General features: G+C 39.3%; 1 protein-coding gene across 4 annotated transcripts in view; it reads right to left on the bottom strand.

Moving 5' to 3' along the window:
* LOC100378265 (dystrophin-like) overlaps positions 1-21776 on the bottom strand; it is a 322146-nt gene that overhangs the window by 130295 nt on the left and 170075 nt on the right. For all 4 annotated transcript variants that reach the window (XM_085505169.1, XM_085505170.1, XM_085505172.1 and 1 more), the window contains 7 exons: positions 21137-21466; positions 15263-15436; positions 14880-15173; positions 11234-11395; positions 10752-10880; positions 10398-10571; positions 6615-6941 (listed from right to left, as the gene is read on the bottom strand). In XM_085505169.1, coding sequence (XP_085361295.1) covers positions 6615-6941; positions 10398-10571; positions 10752-10880; positions 11234-11395; positions 14880-15173; positions 15263-15436; positions 21137-21466 — 1590 coding nt within the window. The remainder of the gene's footprint in view (positions 1-6614; positions 6942-10397; positions 10572-10751; positions 10881-11233; positions 11396-14879; positions 15174-15262; positions 15437-21136; positions 21467-21776) is intronic.

Raw genomic sequence — 21776 nt, forward strand, 5'->3', positions numbered from 1 at the left:
ACTACGCACCCTCTGCACTTCTTTTTCGTAAACTTGGTATTCTTGATATTAACAAACGAGCTAAATTTCAGACATGTCTTTCTTTTTTGACCTCAAAACGAATCAATTTGTCCATGGTGTCAGCGATTATTTCCCCCAGCACATCCATCCCTATCCAACCACATCTGGTGCCACTGGTAACTTCACTGTCCCTTACATGTGTTTAACCATTACACAACATAATTTTCAATACGCCACTATTAAACATCTGAACTATGCCCCCCCCCCCCAACCCTAAAAAGCATGGGCAGTAGAAGCATTTTCAAACAAGAGCTGAAAAAATGCTTCTCAGTGAGTGATATTTATCTATGTACATAGAGCATATTCATTTTAAAAGTATGCAAATTTGAATACTCTTATTAAATAATTTTAATATCATTCATTCATTCATTCATTCATTGTGATGATTGATTATACTATTTACTGGTTGATCTCATTTATTTAATTCATTACTTTTGTTTGTTTACTGTGACTTTTATGACGACTTAATTTATTATTTAATATTAAGGGCCATGGACTAGACTAGTCCAAATGGACTATTTCCTTGGTCCTCACCAGTATTATACAATTTTGTCCCGTACATGAACATGTAAATATTTTGTTTTTATACTGGTGAAATAAATAAATAAAAAAATAAGAATATAGACACTCAACGATAAGCTGAAGTTACTAAGTAATAAAGAAGGTCACATCTACATTGATAATAATAATAACAGTTATATAACTCACCTGACAGACATTGTACATCTAAATCATCGAGGGACTGTGATACTAGTAAATAATATCAAAGACAAGATTGGACCACTCATGGGAGTAAAAAGACAAAAACACACCAACAAAAAAGCTGACTGGGCTAGAAATAAATGGAAGACAACTCAGAGATACACCAATACCAGAAATCAGTTTGGGTACTTCCCAAATAACCTATACCAATTCTTTACCAGTAAAACACCATTTCCTGGATTTCCCTTTCAACCAAATTGGAGAATATATGATAGTCAAAAAACAAAATGCCAATAACTATTAATGTATCAAGAAAAACAAATAAAAATAAATAGTGCCCAAAAGAGAGCACTATCCTTATTATACTGGAATATACAAAAAGTGAACAACAAATTGGATGATGAAAACTTTATAAACAATATAATTAACCATGACATAATTGGACTAGGTGAGACATGACTAAACAATGAATCACACAACTCACTAAATATACCAGGATATTACATATATTCAGTAATAAGAAAAAATCAAGAACAAGCAGCCTGTCGGCTGAGATAGCTCCGCTGTTAGCAATGCACATTTCAATTAAAGAACAGAAGATATCATTAGAAAATGAACAATATGTATAGTATCAAAACAATCAGACTTGCGGTTTTCAACAAGAAGTGGAAAATATCACTTTTTACTAAAAATTACAAAAATATTGATCAAAATTAGAGAATTGAAGATATCATCATGAAATGAACAAATCTGAGAGAGGTCCACATGTAGTACCTATAATATGTAATATCAAAGCAATTGGACTTGTGGTTTTTAACAAGAAGTTGAAAATATCACTTTTTACCAAAAATGACAAAAATATTCACCAAAATTAGAGAATTAAAGATATCATTACAAAATGAACAAATCTGAGAGAGGTCCACATGTAGTACCTATATATGTAGTATCAAAGTAATCAGCTTTATGGCTTTCAACAAGAAATCAAAAATATCAATTTTTACCAAACATGACAAAAATATTCATCTAAATTATAGAATTAAAGATTTTATCATGAAATCAACAATCTGAGAGAGGTCCACCTGAGGTACCTATTTGTATAATATAATAGTAATCAGGCTTGTGGTTTTCAAGAAGAGGGTGAAAATTAGAGAATTAAAGATATCATCATGAGATCTAAGTGAGATCTACGCGAGATACATATACACCAAGTATCAGAGCAATCATATTTGTAGTTTTCAAGAAGTCAAAAGAGTAAAAAGTTGACACAAACGATGACACCAGACAATCATTCATATGATAAGCTCCACTCAACAAAGTCAACAGTGAAGCTAAGAAAAATAAAAATTTATTATATAACATTTTACCAATATCCTGAAAAATAAATAATACAACTGATGCTGAAATTGATTTTGCCAAGAGCACAAATTGCTTAAAGGGAACTAAATAGAGCCTAATTTGGTGTTTGTATTTCTTTAATTATATATACTGATTATAAATTAAAACAAGCAGCCTATCGGCTGAGATAGCTCCGCTGTTAGAAATGCACATTTCAATTAAAGAACTGAAGACATCATCAGAAAATGAACAATATGTATAGTATCAAAGCAATCGGACTTACAGTTTTTAACAAGAAGTCGAAAATATCACTTTCTACCAAAAATGACTAAAATATTCACCAAAATTAGAGAATTGAAGATATCATCACGAAATGAACAAATCTGAGAAAGGTCTACATGTAGTATCTATATATGTAATATCAAAGCAATCGAACTTTTGGTTTTTAACAAGAAGTCCAAAATATCACTTTTTACCAAATATGACAAAAATATTCACCAAAATTATAGAATCCAAGATATCATCACGAAATGAACAAATCTGAGAAAGGTCTACATGTAGTACCGGTATCTAAATATGTAATATCAAAGCAATTGAACTATTGGTTTTTAACAAGAAGTCGAAAATATCACTTTTTACTAAAAATTACAAAAATATTCACGAAAATTAGAGAATTGAAGACATCATCACAAAATGAACAAATCTGAGAGAGGTCCACATGTAGTACCTATATATGTAATATCAAAGCAATCGGACTTGTGGTTTTTAACAAGAAGTCGAAAATATCACTTTTTACCAAAAATTACAAAAATATTCACCAAAACTAGAGAATTGAAGATATCATCACAAAATGAACAAATCTGAGAGAGGTCTACATGTAGTACCTATATATGTAGTATCAAAGCAATTGGACTTGCGGTTTTTAACAAGAAGTCGAAAATATCACTTTTTACCAAAAATGATAAAAATATTCACCAAAATTAGAGAATTAAAGATATCATTACAAAATGAACAATTCTGAGAGAGGTCCACATGTAGTACCTATATATGTAATATCAAAGCAATTGCACTTGCGGTTTTTAACAAGAAGTCAAAAATATCACTTTTTACCAAAAATGACAAAAATATTCACCAAAATTAGAGAATTAAAGATATCATTACAAAATGAACAAATCTGAGAGAGGTCCACATGTAGTACCTATATATGTAATATCAAAGCAATTGCACTTGCGGTTTTTAACAAGAAGTCGAAAATATCACTTTTTACCAAAAATGACAAAAATATTCACCAAAATTAGAGAACTAAGGATATCATTACAAAATGAACAAATCTGAGAGAGATTCACATGTAGTACCTATATATGTAATATCAAAGTAATTATACTTGCGGTTTTTAACAAGAAGTCGAAAATATCACTTTTTACCAAAAATGACAAAAATATTCACCAAAATTAGAGAATTGAAGATATCAACATGAAATGAACAAACCTAAGAGAGGTCCACCCAAGGTACATATACACCAAGTATCAAAGCATTCAGGCTTGTAGTTTTCAAGAAGAAGTCGAAAAAGTAAAACATTGACACGGACGACGACGGACGAAGACGACGACGGACAATCACTAATATGATAAGCTCCGCTCGACAAAGTCGACAGCGGAGCTAAAAAAAATTATTATCTTCAGAGTTATGATGATTTAAATATGAGAAACCATAAAACTATGAAGGACTTCTGTCCGCACCATCTTGCCATAAAGGAAACGCCCGCAGGAGGTATAAACAATTTTCACCATGAAGTTTTTCAGCACGATTTGACCTGAAACAACTTCCTTTGACCTAACAGGTCATGTCTTTCATTAACCAATCAAAATGCTGTGTCGCAATGACGAAATATTCCGATTATTGACGATTTTTTTTAACGCAATGTGGAAGTGAAATACCGATATGTTAAAATGTGATCTGTTGCACTGATTTTGTGGAAAAAAAACAGGTGATTCACAATTTCCAAAAGGTAAACCATGGTTAATATCAACAGTGGGTAAACTGAGCGTGAAGGAAGTATTTAAACATTTTTCACGGTCGCCAACATGTCACATCGTTCACACCCCTTTCATGATAGTCTCAAAGTAAACGATTATTAAAGTAAAACCATGTCCAATAATCAGGTACACTACTCAACGATCACATTTTCAGCTTTCAAAAGCTACTACTCAAATAAATATGGATTACTTCAGTATTGCAACAACATGGCAAGTAAATGACAGAATAGAAAAGATGTGAACCACATTGTGTACATTTGTCAAGCACTCTGAAATTAATGCAAGTGTTTTCATAAAAGCACGAACCAAACAATCTTACCAATCACAATTATTATGAAATGAAACACACTTTTTACACACATATTTTGAAGAATATCATTGACGACCGGTAAAAACACGCTGAGCTTATGATCGTGAATGCCCTCAACTCGATAAATGTCTAAAAATAGAGGTATGGGCTTATCTCGAGAGAGACTTATGATCAAGAAGTACGGTACTTTAACGCAATTAGGCTTCCACTGTCAGAATACTGTGGTTCAAATGCATAATGTGATAACCCACGTTCTAAAAAGTTTATACTAGTAGTACACAATGCTGGGCAGCATGAATGTCTATATGTACAATTGCGTATACGAATGTGATCAGACACTAAAATGCCATAGCTTTGAAAAGTACCCGGATGTTAAATATGTTCGTTCGTTATTTATTCTCCTCCATGAATGACCTCCATGGTGTTTAATTGTAAGCATTTCAAATGCCTATCCAAGCTACAATTATAAACATAGTTGAACTCTGGTGACCTTGCCCCTTGTTATATAATATAATTCCCTTTATCATAGTTTGTTTCAATATAAATATGCATTGTCATAATTAATTTTGAATACAAACAAGTTTTGGGGTTGAACCAACAGTGGGGAATCAGTCTACCGAATGTCCTTAAAAGATGTAAATATCTTACAAAAACATTGATGCCTTATTTGTTTAATTATTTTAAGGGACATAATTTCCAGCTTTCTTCAAAGTAATTCAGATATTTTAGTATAAAAACAAATGTCTCATTGAAAAAACAAAGTGCTGCATTTAGATGTGAATAGATTCATAAAACATGCAAGATAACAGAAAATTTTAGCTGGCTTTAGTCCAAGTATTTTGTACAGGTGTCTGTCAAAAATTAATGATTCACTGAGACAAATATGAACTGCCTCATTGTGTGACTACTGTATTATATGAAAAGTAAAAAAAAACACCCTTTATGAATAGCTATCATGTTGCAAGCTCTGCTCTGCTTTGTATGCAAATCAACTTAAATAGTTAGTTGGTGTCCAGTGGAGGGAGAAGTCAACAGTACTGTTGCCTCCTGAGAATCTACATCTTCAAACACTGCAATCTTTGAAGTGCGTTTTTAAACTAGTATTATAAAAACTCTATCATTCTGTTCTAATAGCTGAAACATATTCCTGTGAGTTTTCATTTGTCGAATGAACTGTTTGTCAAATACAGAATACATATATTTTAGAATAATTTTCTTTTTAAAATGTTTTAAAAAATTTTCTTTTAAAAATTAAAATTTTTATTAACGACGACGACAACAACAACGACAACGCCGGACAACATTTTTCCCTTAATATACCTTTCCCTTCCATCTTTGATGGTACGGGCAAGGTAATTAAAACAAAATTAAACCACTGCAATATTATTTAAAATACAGTTTAGAATATAGACAACTATAAATTAAGGCCGCATTGAGGTAATCTTTAATAAAATATCTAAGTTTGTTGAAGTTATTGTAACCACAAATTAAAAGAATAAGCTGGACAACCACATCAACATGTAATGATGATTCAAGCAAGGTGAAATTACCTTATTGTTAATTGGTGGTTTTGTGAAATATTCTTGCCATATATACTATTTGTTTATAATTTTTCATATTAATGTTATCTAGCATCACAGAAAAATCGGTTTCTAAGTTTATTATGCGAGTTTGTTGGCATTTGTGTTGCACTCTAGCAGTGCTGGATATGATATAAGATAAGATAAGATAATTCTTTATTACAACCTTATAGAATGAATTACATATCTATTTTGGTTTATAATATATAACATTTTGTAATAGTTGTCCTAAGACATTTTGAGCAATGGCTCTTTATCAACAGCATAGTAGAAAATGTTCAATATAAAGTGGTCATATATTGCACAACTGATACTTTGGATCAAATGATGCATAACCACAACTTTCACTTAGGTCCTAACTGAGCATACTCAAAACTGAGACACTCATTTCCACTTAGAGGCTAATTTACCTACATTATATACCACAACATTCATTAGCAGTTAAATAAACTCAAACTTCACTGACCTCTCAAATATGACCCAGGGATTCGTATTAATGCATTGAGAAATCAATGAATACATAGTAGCAATATAAACAATGCTGTTTTTGACGTCATAGAGCATTTACCTGTACAGTAAACAAGTTCTTACCTGGCTCCATTTCAATTCAGCTTCTAAATTATCTGGCATTTTCCCATCTATATCTTTACTGTCTAATATTACTTCTGTTTTCTTTAACCAATCATTAAGTGAAACCATCTCTTTTTTAAAGCTTCTTGACAATTTTAAACCTTTTTCCAAGCTCATTTTACCATCTGTCACTTTTTTGCCAAGAATATTATATTGCTGCTTTAATGTATTCAACTTTTCTGTTAAGTCTTGAGGATTTTCGACCTGTTTCTTGTCCACTATTTGTCTTCCAGTTTTTATAACATATTCTACACCAGGCTTTACTTCACTAAGACTTTTATAGAAACCCTACAAGGATAATAAAATGCAACTAAGATATTGGTCTGAAGTATTAGTATTACACTTATGAATTGAACAATTGGCTGAAAGTCAGCTAAATAAACCTATTTAGCTGTATTGACATTGGTTAAATGTACAAATACCTCTCACAACTATTTGACTTCAGCCTACAAATGACTGTGACAATATGCAAATAAAGTGATAAATCTGCTTACCATACATGCATCGAGCTGTGAGTAGATCAGCTTACTTACCATACATGCATCTAGTAGATCAGCTCCCTTACCATACATGCATCTAGCTGTGAGTAGATCAGCTCACTTACCATACGTGCATCTAGCTGTGAGTAGATTAGCTCACTTACCATACGTGCACCTAGCTGTGACTGGATCAGCTCACTTACCATACGTGCACCTAGCTGTGAGTAGATCAGCTCACTTACCATACATGCATCTAGTAGATCAGCTCACTTACCATACATGCACCTAGCTGTTAGTGGATCAGTGCACCTAGCTGTGAGTAGATCAGCTCACTTACCATACGTGCATCTAGCTGTGAGTAGATCAGCTCACTTACCATACATGCACCTAGCTGTTAGTGGATCAGTGCACCTAGCTGTGAGTAGATCAGCTCACTTACCATACGTGCATCTAGCTGTGAGTAGATCAGCTCACTTACCATACGTGCATCTAGCTGTGAGTAGATCAGCTCACTTACCATACATGCATCTAGTAGATCAGCTCACTTACCATACATGCACCTAGCTGTTAGTGGATCAGTGCACTTACCATACGTGCATCTAGCTGTGAGTAGATCAGCTCACTTACCATACATGCATCTAGTAGATCAGCTCACTTACCATACATGCACCTAGCTGTTAGTGGATCAGTGCACCTAGCTGTGAGTAGATCAGCTCACTTACCATACGTGCACCTAGCTGTGAGTAGATCAGCTCACTTACCATACATGCATCTAGCTGTGAGTAGATCAGCTCACTTACCATACGTGCACCTAGCTGTGAGTAGATCAGCTCACTTACCATACGTGCACCTAGCTGTGAGTAGATCAGCTCACTTACCATACGTGCATCTAGCTGTGAGTGGATCAGCTCACTTACCATACATGCATCTAGCTGTGAGTAGATCAGCTCACTTACCATACGTGCACCTAGCTGTGAGTAGATCAGCTCACTTACCATACGTGCATCTAGCTGTGAGTGGATCAGCTCACTTACCATACATGCATCTAGCTGTGAGTGGATCAGCTCACTTACCATACATGCATCTAGCTGTGAGTAGATCAGCTCACTTACCATACATGCATCTAGCTGTGAGTAGATCAGCTCACTTACCATACGTGCACCTAGATGTGAGTGGATCGGCTCACTTACCATACATGCATCTAGCTGTGAGTAGATCAGCTCACTTACCATACATGCATCTAGCTGTGAGTAGATCAGCTCACTTACCATACATGCACCTAGATGTGAGTGGATCGGCTCACTTACCATACATGCATCTAGCTGTGAGTAGATCAGCTCACTTACCATACATGCATCTAGTAGATCAGCTCACTTACCATACATGCATCTAGCTGTGAGTGGATCAGCTCACTTACCATACATGCACCTAACTGTGAGTAGATCAGCTCACTTACCATACATGCACCTAGCTGCGAGTAGATCAGCTCACTTACCATACATGCATCTAGCTGTGAGTAGATCAGCTCACTTACCATACATGCATCTAGCTGTGAGTAGATCAGCTCACTTACCATACATGCACCTAGCTGTGACTAGATCAGCTCACTTACCATACGTGCATCTAGTAAATCAGCTCACTTACCATACATGCATCTAGCTGTGAGTAGATCAGCTCACTTACCATACGTGCACCTAGCTGTGAGTAGATCAGCTCACTTACCATACACGCACCTAGCTGTGAGTAGATCAGCTCACTTACCATACGTGCATCTAGCTGTGAGTGGATCAGCTCACTTACCATACATGCATCTAGCTGTGAGTAGATCAGCTCACTTACCATACATGCATCTAGCTGTGAGTAGATCAGCTCACTTACCATACGTGCACCTAGATGTGAGTGGATCGGCTCACTTACCATACATGCATCTAGCTGTGAGTAGATCAGCTCACTTACCATACATGCATCTAGCTGTGAGTAGATCAGCTCACTTACCATACATGCACCTAGATGTGAGTGGATCGGCTCACTTACCATACATGCATCTAGCTGTGAGTAGATCAGCTCACTTACCATACATGCATCTAGTAGATCAGCTCACTTACCATACATGCATCTAGCTGTGAGTGGATCAGCTCACTTACCATACATGCATCTAGCTGTGAGTAGATCAGCTCACTTACCATACATGCATCTAGCTGTGAGTAGATCAGCTCACTTACAATACATGCACCTAGCTGTGACTGGATCAGCTCACTTACCATACATGCATCTAGTAGATCAGCTCACTTACCATACGTGCATCTAGTAAATCAGCTCACTTACCATACATGCACCTAGCTGTGAGTAGATCAGCTCACTTACCATACATGCATCTAGTAGATCAGCTCACTTACCATACATGCATCTAGTAGATCAGCTCACTTACCATACATGCATCTAGCTGTGAGTAGATCAGCTCACTTACCATACATGCATCTAGCTGTGAGTAGATCAGCTCACTTACCATACATGCATCTAGCTGTGAGTAGATCAGCTCACTTACCATACATGCATCTAGCTGTGAGTGGATCAGCTCACTTACCATACATGCATCTAGTAGATCAGCTCACTTACCATACATGCACCTAGATGTGAGTGGATCAGCTCACTTACCATACATGCACCTAGATGTGAGTGGATCAGCTCACTTACCATACATGCACCTAGCTGTGAGTAGATCAGCTCACTTACCATACATGCACCTAGATGTGAGTGGATCGGCTCACTTACCATACATGCATCTAGCTGTGAGTAGATCAGCTCACTTACCATACATGCACCTAGATGTGAGTGGATCGGCTCACTTACCATACATGCACCTAGATGTGAGTGGATCGGCTCACTTACCATACATGCATCTAGTAGATCAGCTCACTTACCATACATGTATCTAGCTGTGAGTGGATCAGCTCGCTTACCATACATGCATGTAGTAGATCAGTTCACTTACCATACATGCACCTAGCTGTGAGTAGATCAGCTCACTTACCATACATGCACCTAGCTGCGAGTAGATCAGCTCACTTACCATGCATGCATCTAGCTGTGAGTAGATCAGCTCACTTACCATACATGCATCTAGCTGTGAGTAGATCAGCTCACTTACCATACATGCATCTAGCTGTGAGTAGATCAGCTCACTTACCATACATGCATCTAGCTGTGAGTAGATCAGCTCACTTACCATACATGCATCTAGCTGTGAGTAGATCAGCTCACTTACCATACATGCATCTAGCTGTGACTGGATTACTTCAGATTCACCATTTTTCAAACTAATAACACTGACACCTTTATCCACACTGTCCAATATATTCTTAACATGTGCCATCTTTGGTTCAAAGTCAGCTGGCTTCTGAAATCTCCTAAATTTGAACTGAATCTCCTCCATTCGCTTCTGCAGATAGTGAAGAGATAACATTTCAAAAAACATTCAGGTTTTATTTTGATAAACACTATGACTTTAGCCTACAAATGACTGTGACAATATGCAAATAAATTGATAACAAGACAGAGCAAACATGTTCACTGGTGACAATGAGTAGCATAACAAGATGACATCAATGACAGTACTAACTTTCAAACCATCAACTTTTTGTTGAAGTTGTTGCTGACTTAAACCACTTCCTGGTGGTGCCTTGATTCTCACACCTCTATTTAATTTCTCCAATTTGTTTTCGTGCTGACTCAAGTCTGTTTGAAGTTTCTGTAAATAATATTTATATATTGCATTTAATATATCTTATAAACATGGCAGTCAGATTTTCACATTACATGTACAAGAAGACTGCCATCCCAAAACCAGTCTTTTTTTTGGCACATGGGGTGTGACAACTCTTAGAGTCTGTCTCCAAGTACGTGATGTATTCTGCTTTGACATCACACTCTGGTGTAGTATGTCAGATATTATTTTATTGCACAGAGAGAATTTTGACCCAGTGCACAGGAACAGGAAGTAGTGTTGTGAACTAAGCTATTTATATCTGCTCTTTAGTAATGTAGATATGATAAAACCTAATAAACCTAATAAACCTCACATATTGTGTTATCTTCTCTTACCATAAATTCTTCAGGCACATCAGCAGCTACAATGTTAGACACGAGTCTTTGATCTAATGTTTTGTTAACTTGCAGTAACCATTGATCAAGTGCTTTGATGTCGTTGTCTGTCTGTTTCATTAATAATGCTGTGTCTGCTAACGCCTTTTCTCTGTCTTGAAGCTGAAATAGCAAGGTATTACATTGTATTTTTACACCACACACATCATTCCCCACCAATGCCCATCATTCCCCACCAATGCCCATCATTCTCCACCAATGCCCATCATTCTCCACCAATGCCCATCATTCCCCATCATTCTCCACCAACGCCCATCATTCCTCACCAATGCCCATCATTCCCCACCAATGCCCATTATTCCCCACCAATGCACATCATTCCCCACCAACGCCCATCATTCCCCACCAACGCCCATCATTCCCCACCAACACACATCATTCCCCACCAACGCCCATCATTCCCCACCAATGCCCATCATTCCCCACCAATGCCCATCATTCTCCACCAACGCCCATCCTTCCCCATCATTCCCTATCAATGCCCATCATTCCCCACCAATGCACAACGCCCATCATTCCCCACCAATGCCCATCATTCCCCACCAATGCACATCATTCCCCACCAACGCACATCATTCCCACCAACGCCCATCATTCCCCACCAACGCCCATCATTCCCCACCAATGCCCATCATTCCCCACCAATGCCCATCATTCCCCACCAATGCCCATCATTCCCCACCAACGCCCATCATTCCCCACCAACGCCCATCATTCCCCACCAACGCCCATGATTCCCCACCAATGCCCATCATTCTCCACCAACGCCCATCATTCCCCATCATTCCCCACCAATGCCCATCATTCCCCACCAACGCACATCATTTCCCATCAACGCCCATCATTCCCCATCAACGCCCATCATTCCCACCAACGCCCATCATTCCCCACCAACGCCCATCATTCCCCACCAACGCCCATCATTCCCCACCAATGCCCATCATTCCCCACCAATGCCCATCATTCCCCACCAACGCACATCATTCCCCATCAACGCCCATCATTCCCATCAACGCCCATCATTCCCCACCAACGCCCATCATTCCCCACCAACGCCCATCATTCCCCACCAACGCCCATCATTCCCCACCAACGCCCATCATTCCCCACCAACGCCCATCATTCCCCACCAACGCCCATCATTCCAACCAACGCCCATCATTCCCCACCAACGCCCATCATTCCCCACCAACGCCCATCATTCCCCACCAACGCCCATCATTCCCCACCAACGCCCATCATTCCCCACCAACGCCCATCATTCCCCACCAATGCCCATCATTCCCCACCAACGCACATCATTCCCCACCAACGCCCATCATTCCCCACCAACGCCCATCATTCCCCACCAACACACATCATTCCCCACCAACGCCCATCATTCCCCACCAATGCCCATCATTCTCCACCAATGCCCATCATTCTCCACCAACGCCCATCATTCCCCATCATTCCCCATCAATGCCCATCATTCCCCACCAATGCACAACGCCCATCATTCCCCATCATTCCCCACCAATGCCCATCATTCCCCACCAATGCACATCATTCCCCACCAACGCACATCATTCCCCACCAACACACATCATTCCCCACCAACGCACATCATACCCCACCAACGCCCATCATTCCCCACCAACGCCCATCATTCCCACCAACGCCCAACATTCCCCACCAACGCCCATCATTCCCCACCAATGCCCATCATTCCCCACCAACGCCCATCATTCCCCACCAACGCCCATGATTCCCCACCAATGCCCATGATTCCCCACCAATGCCCATCATTCTCCACCAACGCCCATCATTCCCCATCATTCCCCACCAATGCCCATCATTCCCCACCAACGCACATCATTCCCCACCAACGCCCATCATTCCCCATCAACGCCCATCATTCCCACCAACGCCCATCATTCCCCACCAATGCCCATCATTCCCCACCAACGCACATCATTCCCCATCAACGCCCATCATTCCCCATCAACGCCCATCATTCCCACCAACGCCCATCATTCCCCATCAACGCCCATCATTCCCCATCAACGCCCATCATTCCCACCAACGCCATCATTCCCCACCAACGCCCATCATTCCCCACCAACGCCCATCATTCCCCACCAACGCCCATCATTCCCCACCAATGCCCATCATTCCCCACCAACGCACATCATTCCCCACCAACGCCCATCATTCCCCACCAACGCCCATCATTCCCCACCAACACACATCATTCCCCACCAACGCCCATCATTCCCCACCAATGCCCATCATTCTCCACCAATGCCCATCATTCTCCACCAACGCCCATCATTCCCCATCATTCCCCATCAATGCCCATCATTCCCCACCAATGCACAACGCCCATCATTCCCCATCATTCCCCACCAATGCCCATCATTCCCCACCAATGCACATCATTCCCCACCAATGCACATCATTCCCCACCAACGCACATCATTCCCCACCAACACACATCATTCCCCACCAACGCACATCATACCCCACCAACGCCCATCATTCCCCACCAACGCCCATCATTCCCACCAACGCCCATCATTCCCCACCAACGCCCATCATTCCCCACCAATGCCCATCATTCCCCACCAATGCCCATCATTCCCCACCAACGCCCATCATTCCCCACCAACGCCCATGATTCCCCACCAATGCCCATGATTCCCCACCAATGCCCATCATTCTCCACCAACGCCCATCATTCCCCATCATTCCCCACCAATGCCCATCATTCCCCACCAACGCACATCATTCCCCATCAACGCCCATCATTCCCCATCAACGCCCATCATTCCCACCAACGCCCATCATTCCCCACCAATGCCCATCATTCCCCACCAACGCACATCATTCCCCATCAACGCCCATCATTCCCCATCATTCCCACCAACGCCCATCATTCCCCACCAACGCCCATCATTCCCCACAAACGCCCATCATTCCCCACCAACGCCCATCATTCCCCACCAACGCCCATCATTCCCCACCAACGCCCATCATTCCCACCAATGCCCATCATTCCCACCAACGCCCATCATTCCCCATCAACGCCCATCATTTCCCACCAACACCCATCATTCCCCACCAACGCCCATCATTCCCCACCAACGCCCATCATTCCCCACCAACGCCCATCATTCCACACCAACGCCCATCATTCCCCACCAATGCCCATCATTCCCCACCAATGCCCATCATTCCCCACCAACGCACATCATTCCCCACCAACGCCCATCATTCCCCACCATGCCCATCATTCCCCACCAACGCCCATCACTCCCCACCAACACCCATCACTCCCCACCAACACCCATCATTCCCCACCAACGCCCATCATTCCCCACCAACGCCCATCATTCCCCACCAATAATGCCTATCATTCATTCAACAGGTTTAAATACAATTTTCAAACAGGAACAAACAAAGTTCAGCAACAGAATTAATTGCCAAAGAGTTGATAGTCAATAATGAATACTAAAGACACAGACAGAGACACAGAGTTTAGTTTTGTGAAATGACTGATAATAGGCCTTGTATTAATATTTGCACCAATATATAAGTGAGTTACCTTTGATGTAACATCTTCAACTTGCTGATTGTATTCTTTAATTTCTCGTTCTATACTTGTTACCATTATACGATGTGTTAATAAGTATTTAGTATGTTCCTGTATCTTTGCTCGATTAACCACAACATGTTTCTGATGATCTTCTCTCAGTTCAGTTAACTCATCTGCTAAGTCAGCAGAATTACCAAACTTAGGAGCACCAGCAAATTCCTTCTCAAATTCCGTTATCCAACTTCTTTCTTCCTCCAGCAACTTTTTCAATGCTTTCCAACTTTCTGAAGCTTCACTCATCATCTAAAAAGTGAATATACTTTTTCTGATTCTTTTCAACAAATGGAAACAAATAGATATACACAATGTAGAAAGTTAAAACAATGAAGTACCTTGTATCTATTCTGGATGTTCTCTTTGAGACTTTTCCACCTTTCATTTAATATTTCCATTTCTCTTGACAGAGTTTCTTTTACACTAACTGCAGCTTGTAGAACAATTGGCTTGCCAGTTGAAATAATAGCATCAATATCCTTTTCTTTTTCCTTTAATTCATCATTTATTTTCTGTAAAAGGAAAAGAATATAGAGGTATGTGTGAGGCTCTAAATCGATACTCCGGAATGCGCTGGCACATTTCCCAAAACAGACATTGTGCGCCACCATTCTGCGCTGTATTCTGTGCCGTATTCTGTGCCTCTCATTCTGCGCCATCGAGAAAATTCATACTGTGTCCCAGTTCAAGCTTTTTAAAAATGTAAAATCATAGACTCATAAACGACAATGATTTTCAAGCCTGTTTATCAACGCAAACTGAATGTTTCGCGTGAAATACTGTTATACAATATTTCTGGGAAATAAGTACAAAGCTATTGGAAACAAGTAAATTAATGTAATCGGCTAGCTATAATTAGACAAATTTTCAAAGGGGTAGTGCAAGGAGCTGAAACAAAACCTTTTTTTACCGATTTCGAGCCTCACACATTCCTCGAATATAGTCATATTGGCTGATAAAGTATATCTTGTTTGCTCAATAGGATCATGACAAATTATGAAAAGCCATCAGAGATAGCAGATCTTCCAGTTTTGTTTAATGTTGATTGGGTAGATGCAACTGTTTTATTGGATATTGTTACTGGATATAGATAACACAGTAGGGCATATTTCATTTTGGGAGTGATTAGGCTAGCCAATCAGCATCCATTTTGAAAGTGATTAGATTAGCCAATCAGCATGCAATATCTACATCATATTTCCATTGGAAATGTATGACCATCAAACACATCGAGTTACAATATGATGTACACTGTAACCTCGCTATAACAAACTCTTTTATAACGAACTTCCGGATATAAGAACACACTTTATGTTCCCTGCATATTAATGAGGTAACAGTTTACATGTACCGGCTCCGGCAAATCCAGATGTCACTCAGCTGTCACCTACACCTAATAAATGATAGTATTCTTTTTACATCATTATTCTTTTGTTTACGATCCTTTAGCATATATTCACAAATTTCCATTTTCACTTTAGTGCGGTGCGATAGAGGGTTTACGTCTTTTCTCCCACGTGTTTGCTTTCACACACCATTGTCAGCGCCATTTCGCACCTTTCGTCGGTATACTTTATCGTGATTTCTGCTTATTGCTGGTCCAATCATATCTATGAATTCTGTTTTAAAAGAGAACTCATTTGCCATGGAGAACCACTCTTACTCGAGTTTTTACTCAGTGAACATCGTCTCTCATCGTAATCGTAAATTGTCTGCGTTATCAAGTTTTATTATGGCTTCTACACCGTCCAGCAAACGGAAAATCCTGTCCGTTGAAGATAAACTCCGTATCATCGATCATCTCAGCCTTGGCAAAAAAGCAGCAAACCTGTCACGTGAATTTGGCATTCCCAAGAGTAGCATATCGACATTTAAAGCAAAGGAAAAAGGAGTTGCGAGCTTTTGTTCACAACTGTAGTCAGCAGAAAGGTCTGAAACGAAAAAAATGCGAAAGGAAAATGACGGCGATCTTGATCAAGCAGTTTATTTATGGTTTGAGCAACAACGGGCAGCCAACATCCCTGTTTCCGGTCCCCCATGGTTATGGAAAGAGCAATCACCTTATCCAAAGAAATGAATGGTTCTGATTCCAATTTTACTGGTTCTACCAGGTGGCTTTATCGGTGGAAGAATTGTCATGGTGTCCGCGCTCTGAAAATTTCCTGTGAAGATAAATCTTGTGATGACACGGTGGCTGCCGAGTTCATTCCAGAACTCTGTGACATTGTCGAGTCAGGAGCATACTGTCCTGAACAAATTTACAATGCCGATGAAATCAGACTCTTTACCCGACAGAACATTAGCTTCGAAAAAAGAGGACAGACCGACAGGATACAAGCAGTTTTATTAGGCCGTATAACAATTCTTGTTGGTACGAACACGTCAGGGAAACACAAACTGCGTTCCATGTTCATTGGCAAGTTCCAGAACCAACGCTGCATGAAATATGAGAAACTTCACCCCTCAGTTACAGTTACAGCAAAAATGCTTGAATGACATCGGAACTTTTCAAGAATTGGTTCCACGAAGAATTTGTTCCATCGGTACAATCATTTCTTCGCCTCTAAACTTTGTACACAAGACGGCAAGATTCATACAGTTTCGTTAAATACAGCCAATGGACGCAGGAATTATTTCTGCACTGAAGAAACCCTATCGCGAAAAACTGCTTCACGAAATCATTACCCAGGATGTCATAAATTTGCAAGATTATTTTAAAACATTGGACATCAAAGAAATGATCTACGTCACCGGTGAAGCCTGGAGTGAGGTGACGTCATCAACGATAAACAAGTGTTAGAAAAAAAGCTTGGGGCCCGCCATTTTCCCAGTCAATGACCACTTGGAAAATGATGATGATTCAGAGTTGGATGAAAACGACATCCCATTGTCAGAGATCGTCAGAGATCGTCAGAGATTTGCAGCACATCGAAGAGGTCAGTGGCGAAAACATGTATAAAGTACATGTATGTGCCAAATTTGAATGAAAACTGACAGAGCATGTCCAAGATACCGCATAAAAACAAGTCATTGAAAATGACACAGTCCCCGTTAAGTTCTCTTTGTGCTCGTCATATTAAAGCGAAGGGGTTGTCGCGAGCGTGTCCTTGAAACTTGAGTGCCAAGTGGCGTATACAACAGATTGTTTATTTACATCAAAACACGTGTTTCGTGTCATAGTAATATAGCCAAAATAAAAACAGCCGTTATTCAGCCATCTTTGATCTGATTATGAAACACACTGATATGTATGATGTATGTGCCAAATACGAATGAAAATGGTACATAAATTGTGGAAATATAGTAGTAAGGCCAAAAAGTCAGATGGCTGTCAATCGGCCATCCTTGACCAGATTTTGAAACAAATTGTCATGGATATGCATCCTAACATGTATAAAGTACATGTATGTGCCAAATTTGAATGAAAACTGACAGAGCACGTCCAAGATACCGCATAAAAAAACAAAAACAAGATGCCTGCCAGTCGACCATCTTTGATCCATCATGGACATGTATCCTAACATGTATAATCTATGTACCAAGTTTGAATGACAACTGACAAAGCATGTCCAAAATACAACATTTTCAAAAAACAAGATGGCTGCCAGTCGGCCATTTTGAATCGAATCGCTAAACCACTGCATGTGCATATGTCCCACATAAGGTACTAGGTACATGCAAAGAATGAACGGAATCGGTCCACAGGATTCTGAAATATGACGTTGGATAGACTGACGCAGGGACAGACGGACACACAGACGGACGGACGGACAGACTCAGGAACTCATGGACGGTCGGGGACATGTATCCTAACATGTATGATCTATGTAGTAAATTTGAATGAAAACTGACAAAGCATGTCCAAAATACGACATGTTCAAAAAACAAGATGGCTGCCAGTCGGCCATTTTGAATCAAACAGCTAAACCAATTGTGAAATAAATCATCATGGACATGTATCCTAACATGTATAATCTATGTACCAAGTTTGAATGAAAACTGACAAAGCATGTCCAAAATACAACATTTTCAAAAAACAAGATGGCTGCCAGTCGGCCATTTTGAATCAAACAGCTAAACCACTGCATGTGCATATGTCCCACATAAAGTACTAGGCACATGCAAAGAATGAACGGAATCGGTCCAAGGGATTCTGAGATATGACTCTGGACGGACGCACGAACGGAGACCGAAGTCCGAAAACAGGGACTAATAAAAAAACTGCAATGACTTTATTGTTTTGCATATGAATACGTTTCAATTATGGGTGTCAATACGAGCAATGAATAGGTTTCAATTATGGGTGTCAATAAGAGCAATGAATAGGTGCCGATTACAGGTATCAATACGAGCAATGAATAAGTTTTAATTACGGGTGTCAATACGAGCAATGAATAAGTGTTAATTACGGGTGTCAATATGAGCAATGAATAGGTTTCAATTATGGGTGTCAATACGAGCAATGAATAGGTTTCAATTACGGGTGTCAATATGAGCAATGAATAGGTTTCAATTACGGGTGTCAATACGAGCAATGAATAGGTTTCGATTACGGGTGTCAATACGAGCAATGAATAGGTGTCGATTACGGGTATCAATACGAGCAATGAATAGGTGTCGATTACAGGTGTCAATATGAGCAATGAATAGGTTTCAATTACGGGTGTCAATACGAGCAATGAATATGTTTCAATTATGGGTGTCAATACGAGCAATGAATAGGTTTTAATTACAGGTGTCAATACGAGCAATGAATAGGCTTCAATTATGGGTGTCAATATGAGCAATGAATAGGTTTCAATTACGGGTGTCAATACGAGCAATGAATAGGTTTCAATTACGGGTGTCAATACGAGCAATGAATAGGTTTCAATTACGGGTGTCAATACGAGCAATGAATAGGTTTCAAATACGGGTGTCAATACGAGCAATGAATAGGTTTCAATTACGGGTGTCAAAACGAGCAATGAATAGGTTTCAATTACGGGTTTCAAAACGAGCAATGAATAGGTTTCAATTACGGGTGTCAATATGAGCAATGAATAGGTTTCAATTATGGGTGTCAATATGAGCAATGAATAGGTGCCGATTACGGGTATCAATATGAGCAATGAATAGGTTTCAATTATGGGTGTCAATATGAGCTATGAATAGGTTTCAATTACGGGTGTCAAAACGAGCAATGAATAGGTTTCAATTACGGGTGTCAAAACGAGCAATGAATAGGTTTCAATTACGGGTGTCAAAACGAGCAATGAATAGGTTTCAATTACGGGTGTCAATATGAGCAATGAATAGGTGCCGATTACGGGTATCAATATGAGCAATGAATAGGTTTCAATTACGGGTGTCAATATGAGCAATGAATAGGTTTCAATTACGGGTGTCAAAACGAGCAATGAATAGGTTTCAATTACGGGTGTCAAAACGAGCAATGAATAGGTTTCAATTACGGGTGTCAAAACGAGCAATGAATAGGTTTCAATTACGGGTGTCAATATGAGCAATGAATAGGTTTCAATTATGGGTGTCAATATGAGCAATGAATAGGTGCCGATTACGGGTATCAATATGAGCAATGAATAGGTTTCAATTACGGGTGTCAATATGAGCAATGAATAGGTTTCAATTACGGGTGTCAAAACGAGCAATGAATAGGTTTCAATTACGGGTGTCAAAACGAGCAATGAATAGGTTTCAATTACGGGTGTCAAAACGAGCAATGAATAGGTTTCAATTACGGGTGTCAATATGAGCAATGAATAGGTTTCAATTATGGGTGTCAATATGAGCAATGAATAGGTTTCAATTACGGGTGTCAATATGAGCAATGAATAGGTTTCAATTATGGGTGTCAATATGAGCAATGAATAGGTTTCAATTACGGGTGTCAATACGAGCAATGAATAGGTTTCAATTACGGGTGTCAATATGAGCAATGAATAGGTTATTCAGTATAACGATCACTTCAATATAACAAACTAAATGGCTGTCTCCCAACGTGTTTGTTATAACGAGGTTACAGTGTATTGCCTTTTTTTTGTTATATTAGAGATGTGTAATATATGCAAATATGCAAATGATCATACAATTAACCTCTCGTTTTCAAGCAAAACAGCAGCATCACACACACCAAAATTTAGCTATGGCGTATTGATGCTGACAACCACCATATGACAGGGGATATGATATCTGCACCAAATTTGACATACCTGGTACTTTCTCAGACTGTTTTGAATATCAGCTGGATCCTGTAAATTCAATTCTTTTGATACATACTCATTTTCAATGTCATCTATCCAATCAAGTAACTTCACCATGGAATCTTTAAAACTTTTGCTTCTCTTCAGTGATTTTTCAAGTGTATCTTTTTGATCCTTGGCAAGATGTTTAATGCGTTGCCAACAATCATTCAATTGTGCTAACATAGTAGTGATTTTCAGTGCATATGCTTGAGCGCCTTCCTGAGTGAGTTTACTGCCTGCTTCATTAATACTTGTCATATTAGGCTGCAAAGTGTCATGAATATCATCTTGTAGGGCCTAGAAAAATAATATTTTATATTAGAGAAGGTCTTGCATTGTTCTTTGAAAATGTTACAAGGGGCAGGGGTAATGGACACACTGAGCATAATCACTGAAAAATCACCTAAATAACAAATTTTTAAATTTCTTGGAACAAATGTAAGATGAATTCATTATGCAATTTATGGTTTAGAAAGTGAAATTTACTTGAATGTGATAAGACGTTTACGATTGTCGTGTTATAATGTAAAGCTATGATGTCATAAAATCCTCTATTTCTGATAGTGGTGATATACAACATCTAATAATGGTGTGAGAAATTGCAAAT

Source organism: Saccoglossus kowalevskii, chromosome 11 (assembly GCF_978046115.1).
Source record: "Saccoglossus kowalevskii chromosome 11, keSacKowa6.1, whole genome shotgun sequence".
Lineage (NCBI taxonomy): Eukaryota > Metazoa > Hemichordata > Enteropneusta > Harrimaniidae > Saccoglossus > Saccoglossus kowalevskii.